Source organism: Pelmatolapia mariae, linkage group LG13 (genome assembly GCF_036321145.2).
Source record: "Pelmatolapia mariae isolate MD_Pm_ZW linkage group LG13, Pm_UMD_F_2, whole genome shotgun sequence".
Taxonomy (NCBI): Eukaryota; Metazoa; Chordata; class Actinopteri; order Cichliformes; family Cichlidae; genus Pelmatolapia; species Pelmatolapia mariae.
In genome coordinates, this window is record NC_086238.1 from 10,029,982 (window position 1) to 10,051,699 (window position 21,718).

The following is a 21,718-nucleotide window of genomic DNA, read 5'->3' on the forward strand; positions in this document are numbered from 1 at the left end:
AGGAATAAAAAGGGGTTCTTTCTTTTCCCATAGCTCTGTGCCTGAGTGTGTGGCTGAACTATGGGGATCATATGAAAAGGCTGCTGTAGTTTTCAAACTTCCTCTTCTTTACTTAGACTCTCTCTCTCTCTCTCTCTCTCTCACACACACACACACACACACGCACAGACACACAAAGTACACCCCTTGACTCTGATTCCCACTGCATAATTATGAGCCTTTTATTAAAAGGCTCATAATTATTCTCGAGCCAGTGTGGCCATCAGTAAACCTAACCTCCCTTGGGAAACACTCTAAACAGCAACAACGACACAATATTTCAATTAACCAGATGTCCATCAACCTGGACAGCAAAGCAACCACAGACTCGGTCCAACACAGGGGATGTTTGATACAGACACTGCAAGATAGTTAACACATTGCACCTGCAATTACCTGTTGACTCTCAGTGCAAACGATTTGGCAAAAACTGCCCCTTTCTCTCTATATGTTTCTCTCTCTCTTTCTCTCTCTCTTTCTCTCTCTCCACAGCATAAGGCAGCCAGCCAGTCACAGTGCTATTCCAGCCGCTGTCAATCAACAGGCTATGATAGCGTTTGATGACAACGTCATGTCGTGGCGAGAACAGCAGCTGTCTCTTATGAGAAGTGCTCCCAGTCAATCTGTTAGCGGGCCAATCCAGGCTAACACAATGGCCAGTTAGGAGCGTTGCGTGAAAGACCTGTGGGATTTAATGGACTCAGATGGTATATTACCTCACCCCATCCCTTAGAAATACACAGAGCACCCCAAAAAGTGCCTTGAAAGAGCTTTATGTAAAAAAAAAAAAAAAAGACATTGGTGATAACTTTATATGGCTGGAAAAATGTGCATGCCATCAGGGAGTGGCAATCAAAATCTTAATGATTCAGTGATGATGTAGAAGTTTAGATACGAGGGAGATATCTTTTTAAAATAGGAACCCTAAAAAAGTGATCAGTAAACTGATGGTAAAATGACAGTTTGGTGGTATTTATCAGAAAGAGAGATCTGATAACTGCTGAAAAATAATGTACTTGTCTGAGCTTTTTCTTTTATCTGCTGGACTGAAAAAAACAATTGGAACTGGTTAACCTGGGAAACTTTTTCAAAAGTTTGGCATCATAAAGAACGCACAGTTCGACCATCTTGGTGCCGGTGTATTTTGTTGCTGCACTGTGTGTATTCTTTTAGGTGTCAGTGTAGCATGAGTCAGATTGTACCTGTCACAACAGAGTAGCTCTGGGAGACACTAGAGGCGAGGTCAGAGCTGGCACTGGTGGAGAGACTCGGCTTCACATCTTCCAGGCCAGTGTTCAGGGACGGGAGAGTATACTCATTCGCCTGTAGACGAAAAAAAAAACAACCCATGTGTGAGCAGGTGGGAATCGAAGACAGCAATTCACACTGCTTTAATTAAATTTTACATTCCACCAGATCAGGTCATGATCTGGTTAAAATCGCTCTTGGATTTAGATCAGATTTCCTAGTTTAGGTGACGAGATATAAAAAACAGTGTCACGATGAATGCCCCTCTCGTGTTTCCTGCTGTACATTTCCTGTGAATTCTGCGAACATCACCCTGCCCCTGCTCCTTGTGCTTTACCAAGACCTATGATGATGTATGCATGCATTAGAGCTTGTCTGAGGGCAAGGCAGAAAGGGAGAGAGGGATGAGAGAGGGATTGGGAGAGGAGTGAAAGGACGGGGTGTCAGCTGGCTCTTTGTGCTCCACTGCAGTCATCCCTGTGACCAGTCAAGGGAGGAGACATTCAGGGCTTTGTTACAGGAGAGACATGTGGTGTGTTTTTTTAAAGGGGAGTACAACCTCAAAAACAGCCCTTTGTGCTTTGCCTCCAGGATGAACACATAAAACTGGGTTAATAAAATGTTAAAATTGTGAATTTTCACTTTATGAGTTTTTATACTTTTACTTGTATTTTTTTAAACGTCACATTGGAGGCTTTCGTCACATTCCTGTTCCACTCTTATAAAATATTCTGTGCCACTCTGGCCGTCTTTCTTTTTTATTTATTTATTTATTTTATTTTAACAGATTCACATTCACAGTTTACTGCAGAAGAAAACTTCAACCACCATCCAGTGTCTTAAATATTTATTAACCTTAATCTCGTGTTAAGACTCTGCTAGCAGTTGTGATGAATCCTGTTTGTTAATGAGATGACACTTCCTGACACAACTTTTCTTTGAAAGGATAAGTGTGTGTGTGAGTGTCTGTGAGTGTTTATTTGAGAGAGAGTGTGTGTGTGCGTGCATCTGTTTGTCTCAATGGGTTGGGGTCCCACAGGGGCAAGCTGGTGACCCCAGTCTTGTCTGCCTCTATCCCAGATAAACTCTAATTGTGTGCTTACAACTGTTCCCTGGCACTAGGCTGGATGTTCCTCTCTATTCCACTGGGCCTCAGCAGCACAAGAGTCATTTTGTCATGCAGATGGGATGCGGGTAGGGCCGGGCAGAGCTGGGCGGAGGGCGAGTGGCAAGCGCAGAGGGGCCTGAATGACCTGACCACATGGCTGCCAGAAGTGTGGGAGGGATGAGGCCTATTCAGCCTGGCCTCTTCAAAATGGCTTTTTAATGCCCTGACGCAGACACCAGACAAGCCCCTAATAGCCTAATATCCCACCTTTTCACCAGTTTAAGAAAAGGAGGGGGTTCTGGAAACAGGGAGAAAAAAGAAAGAGTGGAAAGCCATCTGATTAATATTACATTAAATTAAAACTGATTTTTCTGGACCATTCTGACGCCGTTTTTCTCCCCCCTCCGCTACCCCCCTCTCGCCTTTTTAATACCTTCTCCTCCACTCTTTGTGATTGCAAGTCATTTCCAATTCGTTTTGGTATTGATCTTGCCGTAGAAATCACTTTGGTAATTAGCTGCATTAGGGGCTGTATAGCCGGCTGAGGGGCTGTCCCTCTGATTTATCGCCGCTGTAATTCCCCACGATCGCGGAGAGATGAAAATGAACTCAATTAGGGCACTGCTAAGGCTGCATGGGCACCCACATAGAGCTCCAATGGAAAAATTAATAGTCTCTTGTTGTTTAACAGTCTAATGAATGTAAATAAAGGTTATCCGCTGTTATACGCTGTGGGTTTGCAGGTTGCTTCAAGCAAGAATTTGCACTGAGCTTTTTGTCACCTGTGTCAGAGCGTTCACGGGTTCACTACAGCTTGTTAGAAATCAGTGTAAATGCTGTAAATCTTATTGTGTAGGGAGAAATGTGTGTGTGTGTGTCGAACCTGCTCGGGTTTAATGTGTTCTGAGGTGGGGAAGACATCAGGATAAGAAGGCCTTTCAAACACACGGTCGAGGGCCTCCAGCTGCTGCTGGGTGAAGGCATCCGCCCGCAGGTGCTTTCTTAAACTTTCCACACTGCCCTGAGAGTCGCTGCCGGGGCCCGAACCATCAGAGCCATCTAGAGAAAGGAAAAGATGAAAAAAAGGGAAGGGACGAGGGGGGCAATACTGGTATGAGGATGTGGATCCAGTCTTTTTACTTCATACTTTACTTCTATCAGGCTAGCATTACGAGGAAAAAAACAAACAAAAAAATATTAGAGCTCAGCGGGTGTGATAGTGATGGCATGAGGCGCAATAGTAAATTCAGGGAAACCCACCATCATGTCTGACTTTTATCTCCCCCTGTTTTTTCCTGTCTCTCTCTTACTCTCTCGCTCTTTCCTTCTCTGACACATACACTCACTCAAGCAATCCTCTACCTCCCCCCTGCCACTCCTTGCAGCCACCATCAGCATGGTCATCATGTGATAGGTCTATGGTAATTGATGGATTACCTTCAGTGCAAATATATACTTGTAAGGCAGACCGTGTGCTTCAGGAAGAGAAAGTAGGGCTGGCGATTACATCCAGAGCCTCTCATTCTGCCGGCGGGAAATGGAGAGCCATTATTTAACTGTACTATTTCTTCCTGAACATATTACCCTTCCCTCTCTCTGTCTCTCTTCCTTCTCTTTCCATCCCCCACATATTGCCTGTCCTGTGGAAAACAGAATGGAGTGGGGATGGGACTCAGGGCCGAATGAGGACGGGGTGTCCGGGGGCAATCATATGCATTTCCTCACTTGGTCACACTCTATATAAACAAATGAGCCTGTGCTTCCCTCGTTCTTCTGATCTCTGACCCTATCAACTCGGCCAGGGAGTCCACTGCTGCGGCTGCAGCTCTCCCTCTGCTCACTCATCATGTCCTGAGCACTGAATGAAAAAAAAAAAGATCTAAAGCTAAAACCTCCAGCCAGCATTCCCCTCCACTCTCCTGGCTGCCTCCCACCACCCTCCCCTTCCTCCCTATACTGCGCCACCAACAGCGGATGAGGGCTTTAGCTCCCGTACAAATCTGTCATTCTAAATTTGCAGCAGATTATGTTCTCTCCTGGGCGAGCCAGCAGTGATATATGATATGCAAGGCCGCTATTGATTGCCTGATCCGCTAGCAGAGGAGGGAGGCGAAATGAACTTGGAATGAACATCATGCCTCAACTCATTGTGCGTATAATACTCTACTTAATCCCACATTTTTCTGTGCTATGGAATTCAATTGATCAATCATGTTCCACTGATGGTACCATTTCAGGGGCGTTATTGCCATTCTGCTCGGCTGCTTGACCTTTTCTCAATGGCTGAGGCCAGAGGATGAACCCGATTCGCACCAAGAAATAGATCCATGGAGAGAATGGAATAGAGGACTGCAATTGGGTATGAGTGTGTGTTATGTGTAGATGGGAGAGAGCATGTGTGTGTGTGTGTGTGTGTGTTTCACTGCTAAAATATATTGACTTTTGCTTTGTGTAACATTTATGAAGGAATCTGATTTTTCTCCTGCCACATGTGTTTTCTTACCATGAGTTAACAGAATATTTTAGCCCTGGCTTTTTCTTTCTTTCTTTTTTTTTTCAAACAGCTCCCTTGGGTGGAGCGTTGGAGGAGCAGTAGTTTTGCTGTATGAAACCCAATTGCTGTCTGTGGTACAGAAGAAAATGGAGTCATTAATTACCTCACATCAGCTGGTCTGAGAAAAGAGGCTTGATCAATAGCAAGTGCTTGTCATTCACTATGTGGAGCCTGTTTATACTCAGCATCACCTTATACACTTAATCAGGTCCTCTGAACGGGCAGCAAAAGGACATAAATTCCCCTCATAAGATACTTTTTTGTGTCCTCTGGAAACTTACTTAACACAAGACTGATAATTAGCAACTAAAATGCAGGATGTCAACACTTTCCTCCATGGATGCTTGCTATGAGTAACGCTTATTCCTCTTTTCTGAACTGAGCAGTTTCTGTCATTTTTAAGGTCAGTGAGGGTGATATCTGCATGTACCTATTCTAATACTGAGGTGCCGAAACTCATCATTAAGGGTACAGGTGAGGTCATCTTTATGGGGGAAAGAGTTAAAGCTTTTCTTATACAAGTAACCTTGTAAAATTTCTAATGATAGAGACTTTCTCAGTTTTGTAATTGTGAAAATATGCGAGTATCTTTCAAATTTATGTGTTAAAAAATTGACTGATTTGGCCTTTTAAAAGCAGCAAATCATTTATTTTCAGTATTCGGCATTAGAGATTCACGTCTGCTATATATCATAAGATAGCTGCATTAAATCAGATTCATCCTTTTGACAGTCAGTGTGTCAAGTGGAGTGTGAAGCACGACTGTCAGACTGCACGCATGTGTGTGTGTGTGTGTTTGTGTGTGTCTCATTGACTGGTTTGTTTCTTTTTCTTAGTGTTTCTTCAACCCCTTTGGGTGTCTCAGCAGGTATTCTCTTATCACTCCCACAGCAGCGTCTGACTGCGTCTCTTTGTTTTAACACAAAAGTGCGAGGAGACAAACAGAGATAAAAACAAGAATCTGCAAAGGTGACATTCCCACATTCATTTTTTGTTTTGTTTTGATCAGCTTAAACAGGTGCTGTTTGACCTTGTTGGGTTGAAAAATGTGCATTTTTTAATCATTATGTATTCAGAGATTTTTTTTAAGTGGATTGCAGCTTTGTATTGACTCAAAGCACCAGAGACAATTAGTCTAAAAATCTAAAAGTTGTTGTAGGCTTTCATCAGACCACTCACATGTTTGCACTTTCAGCCTTTTGTACCACACACACACACACACACACACACACACACACACACACACACACACACACACACACACACACACACACACACACACACATACACACACACAGTTTCCCAGTAACAGTAGCTATTGTGAAAAAGACCTCAGCTGTATCTGTCGTGTTTTGCTTTGACTCCGAGGGGGATGTTAAGGTCCTGTGATGGTGTGGTGGCACTAATGTCCCTCTTTCATCTCTCCTGTTTATATGATAAGATAACTCAGAGAAAAGTAGAGGTGGAGGCTTGTTTGAAAGGCAAATGAATTCCTACGCACTGCCTGGCTCTCTCCGTAAATCAATGACATGCAGTCCCTCAGATCAGAGGCTGCTTTACTTACTCGGCCTCTGTTGATAGGTGGAATGATGCTATCGCAAATTGTGGATCATTTGTTGATGGTTTTTTTTTTTTTTTGAAAAAAAAAAAATGCTGTTGAGCTTGGGAAAAGAGAGAGAGAGAGAGAGAGAGAGCAAACAAACTGGTATACCCAGAGGGTGAACACTCCTTCCCTGTAAGCTAGCTATATTTATGAAAGCTCTGAAGCGGAAAGGAGAGAGGTGGGTGGGGTGGGGGAGAAAGAGGGAGAGAAGCAGCAACACTGCCATGGCTGTTAAGATCCTGTTATGTTGTGGCATGTTTAAGAGCTTTATTAATTCGATTTAGCACCGCCAACCAGTGTACTGACTGTCAGCAGGCACAGTGATGCTTATTTGATATTTGCTCTCACTGCTTCCACCGCGGCTGCATCGACAGGATTTTGCAGATCTCCACTTATTTTATTTTATTTGTTTTATTTACTAGATTTCGCAGAAAGTTTATAATAAATAAATAAAACCACTTAAATGTATATTCTGGAATATTAATAAGATCTGGTGGCAGAGTTATTTAGCCTTTGAATGCAGGGTTAGTGGTTCTTTGAGCAAGACACTGTATTGGTCAGATTTGAGGGGAAAATATTTGATTTGGACAAATCTGTCAAAAACTGCAAAAGAAATTCAAAGGAATATTCATACGTCAAAATATGTGAAATTCTTTTTGCTATTTGCCACAGAGTCTCTCTCACTGTTTTATGCCCATCTTTATTTTTCTTTGTCCTCCTCTGCTTTCAGTCTGCCGTTTAACACAGCCGCCCTGTGTGGTGAGTATTTGTAGAAATGCAATTAACATATCCCTACTTTTCTCGTGCCGTTTCTCCCTCCTCAAGCTGAGTAATGCATCGCTCCATTAATTCTCTGCATTGCTGCCCATAATTGACTTTTCTCTGACATGATTCCTCTCCACTGAGTGAATTTCCTCTCTTTATATTTTTTTGTGACGGCTCTCATTGTATGTTGTTTACAACTGTACGCTGGAGCTCGCACAGCCACGTTACTAAACCACAAGACTCAGGAAGAAGAAGAAGAAGAAGGGGACGACGAGAGGAGGAAAGAAATCTTGAAGAGAAAGACAGCGATAGATCAGAGAAGGAGGAGGGGGAGGAATGCAATGTGGACCCTTTTGTGCCTCTTCTACTGTCAGGGCCCTAACAGCCTCTTGTCTCTATGTTACGCTCTGTGGCCCCTCTCAAACCTGGGCTTTTCTCTCTCTCACACACACCCCATCAGGGCCATCATGGTGCTCATGATTCCATTTTTCTGTCTTGCTCTGGATGCATTTATTTTCTAAAGTGATCCTCTATTGACTCATTGTCATGGAGTGGCTTGACTAGTCAACCAGTGTAGGCCCAGGTTTAAATCCATACAGTAACTGATATAAACTCCACAAATGGGTCACGTGTGTTAAAAGATACATTGTGGACAATCTCCAAAAGGGCCAAATATCAAATGTGAACAAATCAAAACAGTGACTGTATTCATTTTTTTTCGCTCAAGCTATTGAGCAAGGTTGATATGATTCCGGCTGCTGCCGATGATCATGGTTTTATGTCATGAATGAGCAACCTGCTAGGCCGTATTTTTTTTCCCCCCCACTCACACACTCATCAGCTCCTTCTACACTTATCCCACACCCACGCTACAATCACAAGTTATGACCTTTGCTTTCTCTATCTAATTTATCACCGTGGCTCCCTACTGCCTGTCCTCCCCAGAGCTCCACCGGGCTCTGCACAGGACTTGGAGAGCCAGCGATGAGAAAAACATATAGTTAGGTCACATCAACCTGACTGCAAACAAGCAACAAGGTCAGCAGTAACCTGTCAGTATATGCTAAGACTAAGAAAACACTAAGCTGCAGCTCTAATAAAAACATGTTTCGATGTACAAAGAGAACAAGTTATAGCATGCAAGTATGTGACATATTAATTAGCTCAAAATAGTCTGCGAGAAATTACCGCAGGGCTCAAACCTTGCAAACGACTGCATGGACTTATAGCGCTGTAATACACATTTTACAATCACACAGAAGTTGTCACCCAATCCTCTCTGTCTTTTCTTGGCTTCCAACTCCACCATAGGTTTAAATGACTTGGTGAGAGCAGGCTGTACAACAGGCTAATTTCCCCACTTCACTATTAATGCATTTGGCAGGAACAACATTCCATTTCCTGTAATGAGATACACAAATAAATCTGGCTATGGATAGATTCGGGGTGGGGTGGTGGTAGTAGTGGTGGTAGGAGGAGGGAGTGGGGGGAGCGGTGGGGCAAAGGAGAGGGGCGCATTGAGACGCATTCTCCCAGCACTGGCATAATTGGTATCGCTGCTTGCAGACATGCAAACCAATCTCTCCACAGATAGGACTGAGACTCTCTCTTTTCCCCCCTTAAGGCTATTTCTTTTGTCTTTTCGATAGCATGCACATCCAAGATAGAGGGAGGAAGGAAGGGAGGGAGGGAGAGATGTTAATTTGTGAATTAATAGCTTTTCTCTGCAGAATTGCAAATTCTTTTTAAATGTCACTATGTGAAGAGCATCGGAAGCCACGAAGTTACGCACAAACACATAAAAGACACATTTCCGTGCATAGGTGTGTTCGCAGGCATGCACAGATCCTAAAATTAATCCTTGCTCAATTCTCATTGAGGCTGCCTGGACCTCCTTGTTCCCTCCTTCCCTCATAAACCCACTTTTTTTTCACAAATTCCCCTGCTCCTCTTGTCTCTCCTCCTCCCATCTTCACTCAAAGCCGTCCAGTGTAACATGCTACTTTTAATTTGCAATAACACATGACAAGGACAGATTAATAGCTCTTATGGCACCTATGTCCCTGAAGCTCGTCTTACGGGGACCTGGTGTACATAACGCGTGTCACACTACATTATCTCTACAGCCCTGTAGTAATGGGGACCTTTTTCTTCCTAAAAGGGCAACCACTGACTTCAGCCACAGCAGGATCACCAGCAACCACCATCAGCACAAAAAGTGTGCAATGCTTTTTCGTTTAGCATGGTCAGATTATCACAACGTAGGCACAAGCATTAAAGGAATTACTGGTATACAGACGTGCAAAGTCCAGTCAGTTATTTGTAGATTTAAAAATCAAACACTTTCCTGCACTGATCTCCTTTTGTTTCTAATCTTGCTTAACTTTTTTCCCCAAATTAATTATATTTTTACAAGAGACAAAGAAGCATGTTAACATTTTAGCTTTAACAAAATGGATATTTTCTGCTGTACAGGTGTGCCTATTTATTTTTGGTAATAAAAAAAAGACGCTATAATTCTAAAATATGAGGGGTTAATAATTAAATGAAATTACTTAATTAAATATTCAAATACAAAAAAAACTGCACTGGAACTTTTATATCACAAGCCAGTTTGAATAGAAATGACAAAAATAGAATCATTAGCAAATATACATTTGTTTTTGCAATAAACTGCATTGTGTTTATGACAATCTATGGAAAACGTGATTTTCTAGTCTATTTAGCTTTATTCGTTTTCATTACTAGGGAGATAATCTGTGTGAAAAAGTCTTCCCCGCCACACCACACCTCATAAGCTCATTACCCTGGAAGAGCAAATAGAGTGCGTGAGAGTATTGTGATCTGTTTGACCAAAGCAAAAGAGAAGGTTGTCTAACTTAAACTTACAATGTCCTATTTTCCTCCCATCCAAGTGGTTGCCACTCCAGAGAACTAAAGAGACAGAAACATAAAAGAAGGAAGTGGCCTGTTTTGATAAGTGCTCTTTGAGATCATTTTCAACATCCCATCAGCCACCTCAAAGCACAGAATCACACTTGTACACATACACACAGGCACAAACACACACACACACACACACTCACAAACACACACAGCCCCTTCCCTGCCTCCACCGGTCTGTTCCTACACCTGTTCAAGCCTCCACCAGGGACATGTTAATTCATAGGCATTAAAAAAGCCAATTGTTTGCACAACCGATAATCTATTAGCCCTCAGGCTGTGTGTGTGTGTGTCCACTCTCTAGCTTTACCTCGGAATGAGAAATTCTGGCTTGGACTGGATAGGCTTTCACTTAATCTTTGGGTGTATATAGATCTATTCGCTGCCAGCCCCCTGCTAGTAAAAAATACTTTATTTTGGGATGTTTTAATATACTTAAAATTATTTTAATGAATCATCATGGAAAAAATAGAATTAAAATCATAATCAAATCAATCAATCCTTATCTTTTAAAAAAATTGTGCATAATGATAAATCATGACTTATCTGACAGGATCAAAGCAGGAAATTTCAAAAGAGCTACTTTTTCTGCTGTTTGTTACTTTACTGGAATAAAAGCACCGAGCAGCAGCGTTGATGCCTTTTCCGAAGGGCTTTAGAGTTGTATGACAGCTGTATGGGATATCTACAATACATCTGAGCGTGGTATAAAATTGAGATACAGCTCTGTAGGCGTATGGTAAAACGTAGGGCATCGAAAAGCTGATTGAATCACAGCACTCTCGCAACTCTCATCCCGCCTGATATACAGCATAACAAGTCACTGGAGACAGCACACAGAAACACACTTGGCTGCAGCGCTGTCATAAATGCCATCTTCTTCACACACAGGAAAAAAGTAGGAGATGAGTGATGAAAAGAATTAAAAGGATGGCAAACAAAGGGATCTTATGTCTCCCTTACCATCGTCTCGTTTCCTCTTCTCGCCATTGGAGCGGGGGATACCCAGAATGCCGTTGATGGAGTAGGATCCTACGGGATTGTTGGAGGCACTGGTCACAGGAGGGGAGGCTGTGCTGGGCACTGACGGAGAAAGCAGAGTTAGAGTGCGCATGCAGTACTGTGTGTGTTTGTGTGTCTCTTCAGGTTAACGTGGGTTAATATGTGTTCATGCGTAGTTTTTTTTCCCGTTTCTTATTCTTTCTGCAGCTCTGATTTGCTCGTTTGATTGGCCTGTGTAGCCGTATTGATGCTCACCTATGGTATGGCCGGGTGTGGAGAGTGGTGTAACAGATCCGTCAGGGGATGGGTGGAATTGCTGCTGGACTTTGGTGCGGATAATCCTGGCAAGGGGAACAACACACACGGATCAATCAATAGTGCTTTCAGAGCATTGAGATTTCACACCGTACCGGTCCGCCACAGGACACTTAAACATGACACATCACGTCCACTTACGTCTGTGCATGTACAAGTGCTCCATCGTTTGGGGCACTTGTATCCTCATATTCAGGCCCCTGTCACCAATAGCCAATCTCGGGGCTTTAGGAGCAATCTCTCGTCTCCTGTGCAAGACTGAATGGAGGCTGCCCCCTGAGACTCTGGATTCAATCTAGCTGGATTCTGAGGTTAGAAATATGATAAAGTCCCTATAGCAGTAAGATGTGATGTGGCGGGAAAGTCTTCATTGCACTTTGGTCTGAATGATCTTGCAAACAAAGCATGAAATCACATCAATTCACCTCAATGATCAGCTTCACTGGCTCTACCTGGCCAACTCTAATAATCTGCCTCTCCTGCTCCCCACTCCCTCTTTTCTCCTTGCTCTCCTCTCTCTCTCTCTCCATCTCTCAAAGCTGATCTTTCACTCCCACTCTCATCCTCTTTTCTCATTTCAACTCTCTTTACTGTCCAGTGTGCTATCAGCTTTACTGTACTTTGCAATAGCTGCCTTTCAAGGCCCACCCCACCTCCATCTCTTACTTTTCTTTCTTTCTTTCTTTACTCGTCGCCGATTCATTTCTGTATTTCTCACTTTTTTTTGCCCTTTTTTCACTCGCCGAGTGTAGCACGCAGGAATCCCCCGGGCTCACCGAGGATCAGACCCTATTGATTGGAACTCCCAGATAGAAAAACAGACAACGAATGGCAGAGAGGAACAGCAAATGCAAATTGTGAACCATACATTATTTGTGAAAGGAAACCAATAGCATCTTATTTGCTGAAGCTGAGACTTCTGTCACCTCTGGTGCCGATTAATCTGTTGTACACTTAATAAATAAATAAATAAAAATTTAAATAAACTAAAGCAGGCTGTAATTAAAACAAATGAAGGCAAAATTTATTTTACAGTAAATCTGATGATTGCTGTATTTCTTTTAGGAAGACGAGCACAGTGGGATTTACACAAGCTCAGCTCTTATGGGGCATGATCGCATTACATTAAACTGTGACTATGGTAATGTTCTGATTGACAGCTCAACTTGAGATCATTGAATAACAGGCAGTATTGTGTGCCCTCTCACTTTAGAGGTATGTGACAAAAACGGACTTTTACAGACTGCAAATGAGGCGAATGGCGCTCACACGTGGCATCCGGCAATAAGCTATCAGTTCTGAATCAGGCATCTATGGGGTTAACGTCCTCAGGGGCAAAAATGTACATCAGACTCTTTTCATTCCCCTCACTATCTCATGTGTCCTCCGTGCTCTCTCCTTCAGGCGGGGCAACAAAGGCAGGTAGTCTCCTCCAGAAAACACACATCAATATCATATTTGAATTTCTAACATCTCACCACAACAGTTATCTGACCTCATGACTCGAGGGAGTCTCATAAATTCAAGGACTTTGTTTCGAGTCTATGTTGTTGATATTGAATAAGCAATTTGGATGGATGAATTAACGACTTTGGTGTTTCGCAGTTGTAAAAAAAATTGTAATCCCCAAAGAAGTATTAAAATGTGGATCAATATGATTGAAAGCCGCTCATGGGTATGCCTTTGTCCACTGGGCATGGTGCAGCGGATGGAAACTCCTCTCTCTGCGACAACAAAACAAAGTGCAACCCAGTCTCTGTGTAATCTTTAATAATTAATGCAGGAAAAATGTGTTTAAAGCCAGGACATCCTCTTTAGTCAACAGAGCAGAGGTCAGATCCTTAACCACAAAGACCACCAGGGGTCCGCTCTCCCTTTCAGTCCTCTTGACTGGCTCTAATACTTCTATTCGTTCCTTTCTTCCTCCTCCACACCATTCCCATTCCTCCCTTTAACATCAGCAAGCAAGAAATTAAACTAATATTTTAAAAAGCCAGTACTTTGAAAATTATATAGAGTGATCACTTGAGTAAAGAGAAGATTTTGCTAAAAGTGCATTTTATGCAGAAAAGCAATGCCAGTTAACTTCTTTTCGATGCCAAGAAAGACTTTAGGGAATAAAAGTGGAGTAAGGCTCACTGATTGCTATGTTTTGATTTGTGATGCCATGTTTAAGGAATGAAAAAATGCAGATTTGTGCAGTGCAACAAAGTCTAAGAGTTAATTATTAATGCGGTTTCAAAGGACATGTTCCTTCCAGTCCTGCTGTTCCACAAAGTTCAAACTGAGCAGATTATCAAAAATAGTTTTTTTATTTTTGTTAAAAAAAACTAGACATAAAATGGATTATAAACAAACTGCTGTGGTTTTAGAAACAACAGGTGCAAACACACAATAGTGCTAAAAACCTATTGAAGATATAATTTCCAAAGCCATGTGATTTTCTACTATTTCCCTCTCCCTATCTTTCTGTTGTTGTTGTTGTTTTTTTAAATTTAAATTTAGCAAAGATTCATCCATCTCCTGCATTTAGCTGCTTGTGTTATGAGACTCTCTTCAGCTCATTAAAATGTAATGCTGATGACCAGCTCTCTGGAACAGTGCCTCCTAACCAAAGTTCATCACTGGCAGGCACTGCGGGCTTTTTCACTTTGCACACATGCAGAGGGGTTTTTTTCACCAGAGTCCTCTGTCTAAAGACACTTTGTCTGCTGCTGTCCTGCTTCATGTGGAAAGGTGAAGGTGTAGGGTGTCTACTGCTTACGCTGTTTTTGTGGAACAGAAACTCCCTTATCCCACAAATACCCGCAGATCACCTCTGTTCTGGACGGATGTTATTTTTTTTTCTTGCAGTTTCTACATTAGTTGATTTACACTGTAATTCTGTAATTAAATCAGCTCCTACCACCACCACCACATAATAATAATAATAGTACTACTACTAATAATAATTTTACAAACTGTCCTGTAAAAGCCTATATGGTCTGTTGTCACTATCTTCCTCCATTTGGCTGGCAATAAAGATGGTGCTGCCGCCTCTGTGGTCCGCGTATTGAACGACTTTGTTGGGTATTTCCTTCTGCCTCTGGATCTGGTTACGCTGTATTGATCGGTTTTTATCGAGACAGATGTGATTCTTCGCGGCTCCAGCCTCAGCGCCCGTGCTGGCTGTGTTGCGCAGGGCCGCACAGGGGATTGAATTGCACTTATGAGACCACCCCTAACAGGCTCGTTTTAGCCTTGCATGTGGGGATAAAAAAGCTACACTTTTATTTTTTTAAGTTTGGTAAACGACAAAAAGTTCCTTTCTGGTTTTTTTTTGTTTTTGTTTTTTTTTTTAAATCCGTTCCCCCCTGTTTTTTCCATCACTTGCACGCAGACGTTTAAAAAGAAATAAGTTCACAGCTTTGTTCCTGGAAGAGTTTGCGCGCTTTGGCGCAGTTTAGCGCGCCTTCTAAGAAATGAAATAAAGCCGTGCCACCTACCTGTTGATGGATGAAACGCTGGGAACCGTGTCATTGTCGCAGACGCCCTCAGCCAGTAGTCGGTCCCTTATTTCCCAAGCGAACATGGTTGGATTCTGCCGTTTATATTCTGCAATTTTGTCCACCACTTTTGGAGTTGCAACCTTTGGTTTGGAGCCACCAATAACCCCGGGTTTAATACTGCCGGTTTCATAGTACCTGCATGGGGACAGAGCGAGTGTTCCTGAATGGATCCCTCCTTTATTTAAATCAGTCGTGTGATCAGTGAGAAAGGTGGCTTTAACAAAATCGTTTGTGTGGAAACAATCTCCATCGATCTTCTGCAGTTACATATAGGCTAAAGAAAAAAAAATACCTACGAACATTATGGCGGCATTAATCTATTAATTGGCCTGCAAGTGTGCTGTTATATGGGCCTAATTAAGTGTCAGCTGGAAGGCGCACAAAGCGGATTTTCAACGAAAAAAGCAGTATAATTAAAATTAAACAATATGAGCAGTGAGAAGGACAGAACAAAGGATAGTTTAGCTGTAAGAGCGCAGTCTGGACCTCATTTCCAGTCTGCATAAGCTTACAGTAGCATGCACTACATGCCACCATGACCTACTGGTAAATGTTGGTGACAAACATACAGTGTGTGTGAAATGAAATACCTCTGAAATGCCTTCTGATAGCTGAAAAAAATATATGTCAGAATATTATCTCACAGCATTTGTGCTCTGAAGTAAAATGACCTAATTGCTCATATTTATTTATTTTTTTACACCGATGGACAAATATAGGAACGGAAAGTATATATTTGGCGTTTATTTTTCACAGTAACATCTGATGCTCAAAGGCGAGTTTGGGTAGATTGTGGTAGTTTTCTGGATTTTGCCGCTTTTATTCCAATTCGAGGTTCTTTCTTTCTTTCTTTCTTTCTTTCTTTCTTGCTTTTTTTTTTTTTTTTTTTTTAGAGAAGTGATAGCACCATTTCTTCGTCACCGACAGCCAGCCTCATATTTCTCTGGGATATTTTTTCTCATTAATATTTAGCTGTAAACTCCCCTCTTAACATTTATTTCATGATTATGATGCTTTTCTCTTGTGGGGCTGCAGGTGATGGATTGAAAATCTGGGACACAGAACTGCTGCGTTCAAGAAAAAAGAGAGAGGGAGAGAGAGAGAGAGAAAGAAAGAAAGGGAGAGAAAAAAATGACCTGCCTATATAACCGATGACTGAGGCTGAAATAGAGCTGGGTGCGCATATAGCAGCTATAGAAGATTGATGTTTGACACACACAGGGCTCTGTTTGGTAGTGTATCCCCCCTTTTACCTGCCGAGGATTTTGCTGACACAGCCGTGACTGACCCGTAGCTGTCTGGAGATGTCGCAGGGCCGGACGCCCTGGTGGGCCAGCTCCACGATCCGCTGCCTCACCACGTCGGGAAGGGGTCTGCCGTTCACAAACACCCCGCCGAGCTGGTTCACACCGCCGTGCCCTGCGTGGGATACAACAGCAACACGAGGAGGGGACATAACATTACATACCTGCAGAACACACATCTGCTGTGTGTGCTCATCAGCCCTCTACTGTGTGCGTGTGTGTGTGTGTTGAATTTTCAGTCTAAATGAAATCAAAGTAGCGCTAACACACACAATGTGACGCAAATCTGAACATAAGCGAACTCTGATGCTCTTCAATAATAATAATAATAATAATAATAATAATAATAATAATAATAATAATAATAATAATAAATGAATTAAAGCTGCCACAATTTTAAACTAATTTTAAAACATTAAATTTTTAGAGGATTTTTGCCCAGCAAATGTAACAGTGAAATATAAAAGAAAAAAAATTAAATATATCACAATTTAAAAATAAAATCTATCTACTTTTTCTTTTTCATTTCCAGGATCTCCTCTGTCCCTGCTCACTGGCTTGGTTAGGCAATATTTTCCAAAAGGATCTCCCCCCCTGCAGCCTAACACATGTCGCAGATATTACGTTTCAACCTGTTTAATTTTCCTTGCACAATTATTGTAAATAATTAAAACAAGCTTTGATAACTCATATTACCAACGCGGATTGTGCGAAGGAGGTGGGGATAAATAATTCACACAGAGTCCGGGTCTTCTTTTACGCATATCATATGGAGGAATACGCGAGGAAAAAATAAGCAGAAAAAAAAGCAGACGCTTTCTAAACTCTGTCGTCACTTTAATTCTTTACCATCCGAATCCAAAGTGAGAGATTGTTAATAAAGTGAAACGTTAAGGCTACATCTATTTGCACACAGCGTGCTCCCTGCCTCCCTAAAAGTAGCCTGAATGTGGCAGGTGATTTCCCAGGTAATAAAAGCTTTGTATTTAAATTAACTCTTTTCTTTTTAAATCCCCCCCCACCACCACCACCACACCTGTGTCTTAAATACAGACCTACATATTTCCCACAACCAACCTCAGGGTTAATAAAGTTTAAAGATAATAAACTAAAAACACACAAATAAAAGCGGATTTCTCCAGGATCCCACGTGGGTTTAAAAATAAGTCAGAAATGTTCTGCTTTTTTATTATTTCATTTTAATTCATCGGCCATCTGTTATTATTTACTCTGCATTATATTATCATAAAATTAACGTCAAAAACTGCTAAAACTATATTTTTACAATTAGCCTTTTAAGTCAACCAGTGGGAAAAAAATCAATTTTGAAAAAAAAGTAAAGGTAGTAAGATTTTAGATGTGAGAATCGTGTACACTTCATTGGACAATAGGGGGAAAAACAACGAGGCCCAATAAAAATATCAATCACCTTGCATTTCGCTATCGTAACTGTTTCATTTCTATTTAAATTAGAGCGCAATCATTGCAAGTGCACAGGATCATTTTCTTTCTTTCTTTTTGTGCGCTAAAAAATAAAGTCAGATGACAGACATGTTTTTGGTTTCTAAACTAATTTAGCATACTCACGGTGCATCGCCGAGAAGGGGTCTGCTTTGCAGTGAATATCCATGGGATAGCAAAGGAAAGAAAGGTAATCGACTGAGGTCGCCGTTTCGCCTCGGTGATGCAGCTTAAATGACAAAAAGAAAAAAAAAACAATCAAGGATTTAGATGTTGGTGTAACACAGTCCGTGTGGGAAGAGTCCGCGGTGAACAAGCAGTGAACAACTTCTTGGGCGCGATGCTAAGTTTTCCTCCTGGAAGAAAAAAAAAAAGTCTAAACTCAAAAGTCTGCAGAAGGGGCTGTCAGGTGCAGTGCATGACCCACGCGTGTACAGAGCGCACCAGTCGCGGAAACATTGGCTCGAAGCGGGTCACTGTTTGTTTTTAAGGGACATCATGAGGAAAACAGAAGCGTAAAACCGAGTCTCCACTGCTCCTCTCAGGAATCTGCGACCGGAAAAAAAATCCCTCTCCTCTGACGGCGTGGTGGACCGGCAGGCTCTGTGGTTTAATCAGATAGGGGCGGAGATGACAACAACATGGACACGGCGAAGTACAGAGCAGCGTATCCCCCTCTCCTCCAGAATGGGCTGTGCCTGAACGAAGCTTTGGGCAGAAAATGAAACCCCTCTCCTTGTGTGTCTGTTTCTAAAAGCTGCAGTCCCACAGTTCACCCCCCTCCTACCTCCATCCCACAGATCCCCTTGCATAGAGATGGATGACTTGTCAGACAAAGGCAATAGATTCCAACACTTTGTGATTCGCCCACGTAAAAACCTGCAGCTCAAATGAGGAGGTCCCTGCATCCGACAGCCAGGAAGGGGAGGGAGACGAAATGGGAAATGATGAGACTTTGGGGTAAAGAATCAAGGAAATTAAAGGCAGGAGGTAGAAAAGAGGTAAAGCACTGTCAGGCTACTTTAAAGCCATGCTGCTCGGACGCTTTCAGTGAGAGGACTACCAACACAAACACAGTGAAGATTTTTGTTATAGCAGAGCCTAAAAAACACACAGACACCTCAAAGAATCATTATTACATAATTACAGATCGTACAATTTTCTTGTAAATTAAACAAAGATAAGACGAAACCCTCCGCGTTTTATTCAACCAACTTTGTAAGCTTGGGAGAATGGCTAAAAAGGAATTTCGTGAACTTTTGCACCAAAATCTATATGAAAGCATTTCCTTGCTTTAATTTTTTCTGCTCCTAAATACACGATAAAAATATGTTGGAGCTGGTTAAATACAAATAAAGTTTTCACATTCAGAAACTGCCAAACCTTATTTACCCATATGTGTGTGTGTGTGTGTGTGTGTGTGTGTGTGTGTGTGTGTGTGTGTGTGTGTGTGTGTGTGTGTGCGTGTGTGTGGTCAGAGAAGTGGTGTGTGAGGTGTGCAGGGGAGCGTCAGTCAGCAGGCCATCATCATCACCATCATCATCATCTACTTCTGGGCCTGTGTGCAGCACCGCTCTGTAGATGGCGCTCATACAGTAGGTTACACAGCCCACCACGCTCTTGGAGGCAGACAGGTATAGGAAGGAGGGCTGACGCTGCTGAGGCTGGTCGGGTCAAAGGTTGGTGTGGTAAGAGTGCTGCCAATTACGCACTCGTAATCTTTTCTTTGGAGGAACTCAATCCGTCAGAAAAGGAGGAGGAAAAAACATGAAATCAAAGGAGATTTAAAGCGTACTCACCTGCATGAGCTGCAGCGTGAGGTTAACATTAACTTCTATGTGTTAATGCATTTTTCAGGTTATCCATCAGAATGGTGTCACTTTGTTTTCTATAAATAGGCTGGATGATAGTGAACTGTAAGCGGTGTTTTCCAGTGAATGGTGTGCCTGAGCAGTCACCTTGCATTCAGCTGAATTTTTGTACGTTTGTTTTTGACTGGCACAGTCAGCACAACAACCGCAATCTTTGGCTGTTATTTAGAAGTTTTGTGGACTTCATGGCGGCAGTTTGTGTTGCGTCCAGCTGCCCTCTGGACACGTTTGAGGACTATTCCTCTTTTTTCCACCTTTTTTCCCTCCACGTTTTTTTTTTGTTTGTGCATTTTTTGGGGAGGGAGCTTCTGGTACAATATGTAGCACCATGGGCTGTAATTTCACACATCAATGCACTTTTGCCCTAAAGCTGCTGCTATTTCGCCCACAACACCCCTATTTGCCCCCATACTTCTCTGTAGTGCCACGATGACGTCCCCGTGTCACAGCACTACAGCAAAACAAACGGCGTGATAATTAAGAAACTGTTAGTCCTGACTTCACCCCTTTTAAAACCACTGCCACCAAGGACCTAATACGACTATTGTTTTCGATTTTCCTTTTTCCCCCCTTGTCTGCATTACACAGTAAAGAATCTCTGAGCTCGTGGAAAACAATATAAGAACATTTGATTTTAATATATTTCAGAGAATTAATTTTCGGCAGTGTTTTTGAATGATGCTGGTAGAGGTTAAACTGTTTACACATCCTTTAGGTTCGTCATCAACAAATAGGCCCTACACGCTATTGGGAATGTAAATATCAAGCTTGTGTACTACAACGGAAATTACAGGCTAATCTTGATAACTATATTTAATACGTTCACTGCGTGGAAATGTAAAGACACAGAAGACAGAGACAGAGGGAGGGTCTGATGGTTTCAAAGAGGACAAAACAAACCCCTCTTCTTCTTCTTCTTCTTCTTCTTCTTCTTCTTCTTCTTCTTCTTTCTTTCTTTCTTTCTTTCTTTTAATAGCACATGACCACCACTATTTTCAGATTGCTGCTGTATGGGACAATGTAACACACACACACACACACACACACACACACACACACACACACACACACACACACACACACACACACACACACACACAAATAAAAAAAATAAAAAATAAAATAAAATAAGTAAGCGTCGATTGCCCACGTTATATGTTTCTATATAGTCTAATTTCAATGCAAAAATAACTGATTGTAAATTTGCATCTATTACCAGTTGAGAATGAAATAACACAGAGATTAATAGAAATGTGACAATTTTCATCTTCATTAATTAGGCATTTGAAATATACTCGAGGAGTTCTAATGTGCCCCATGACACCACTGCACAGCAACTCCCTGCAAGCTTCTCTTTAAGCGTAAAGCTTGTTCACTTTCACTTCTGCGCAAGCTCTAACTCTAGTTTATTGAGATTTATTAGATTTTATCCAAAATAAATCAATAAAAATCTTACAAATCCCTGTTTGCACAGCGTAAATGTCCAACTTCACTTTTTTTTCTCAACTCAATGAAAAACCCCAGGAGTCAGTGAAGTAAACGCTGAAAAAAACAAAACAAAAAAACAAAAACAACATCAAGTGCTCAAGTGCAGTACGCACGGTGCACTTAAAACTTTTACTTCCATCTTTTATCTTTCTTTTCTTTTCACAATTGTAATTAAATTTTTCCCCATGAATTCATTTCCTCTTTATTTGTTAACACATCAGCATCATATCGAGAGCCACGTGCAGCATCCCACCATGATCTGGAGTCTCCTGACACCCAAAGCCATATGGGTCGGCTATGCCAAACTGCAGGATATCAGCTGCGTCCTTAGATTGCTTATTCATGTGCTTTATAACGGGAGCAGATGGATATCAATTTGACTCCATTCTCGACACCACCACAGATTGATTTTGTACTTGCTTTTAATTTTTCCATAATTAATTAGATCATTACAACTGTTTTCCATTGA

At 41.9% G+C, this 21,718-nt stretch overlaps 1 protein-coding gene across 5 annotated transcripts in view; it reads right to left on the minus strand.

Annotated features, from left to right (window-relative positions):
* pax2a (paired box 2a) overlaps positions 1 to 18,568 on the minus strand; it is a 29,438-nt gene extending 10,870 nt beyond the window's left edge. For 3 of the 5 annotated variants that reach the window (XM_063491148.1, XM_063491149.1, XM_063491147.1), the window contains exons 1-8: positions 18,017 to 18,568; positions 16,379 to 16,544; positions 15,063 to 15,260; positions 11,518 to 11,603; positions 11,224 to 11,343; positions 10,207 to 10,251; positions 3,279 to 3,454; positions 1,242 to 1,362 (exon numbers count right to left, since the gene is read on the minus strand). In XM_063491148.1, the coding sequence (XP_063347218.1) occupies positions 1,242 to 1,362; positions 3,279 to 3,454; positions 10,207 to 10,251; positions 11,224 to 11,343; positions 11,518 to 11,603; positions 15,063 to 15,260; positions 16,379 to 16,544; positions 18,017 to 18,059 (955 nt within the window). In that variant the 5' untranslated portion in view covers positions 18,060 to 18,568. The remainder of the gene's footprint in view (positions 1 to 1,241; positions 1,363 to 3,278; positions 3,455 to 10,206; positions 10,252 to 11,223; positions 11,344 to 11,517; positions 11,604 to 15,062; positions 15,261 to 16,378; positions 16,545 to 18,016) is intronic. The other 2 variants (XM_063491150.1, XM_063491151.1) reach the window with 1 other exon arrangement.
* Positions 18,569 to 21,718: the final 3,150 nt, after the last annotated feature.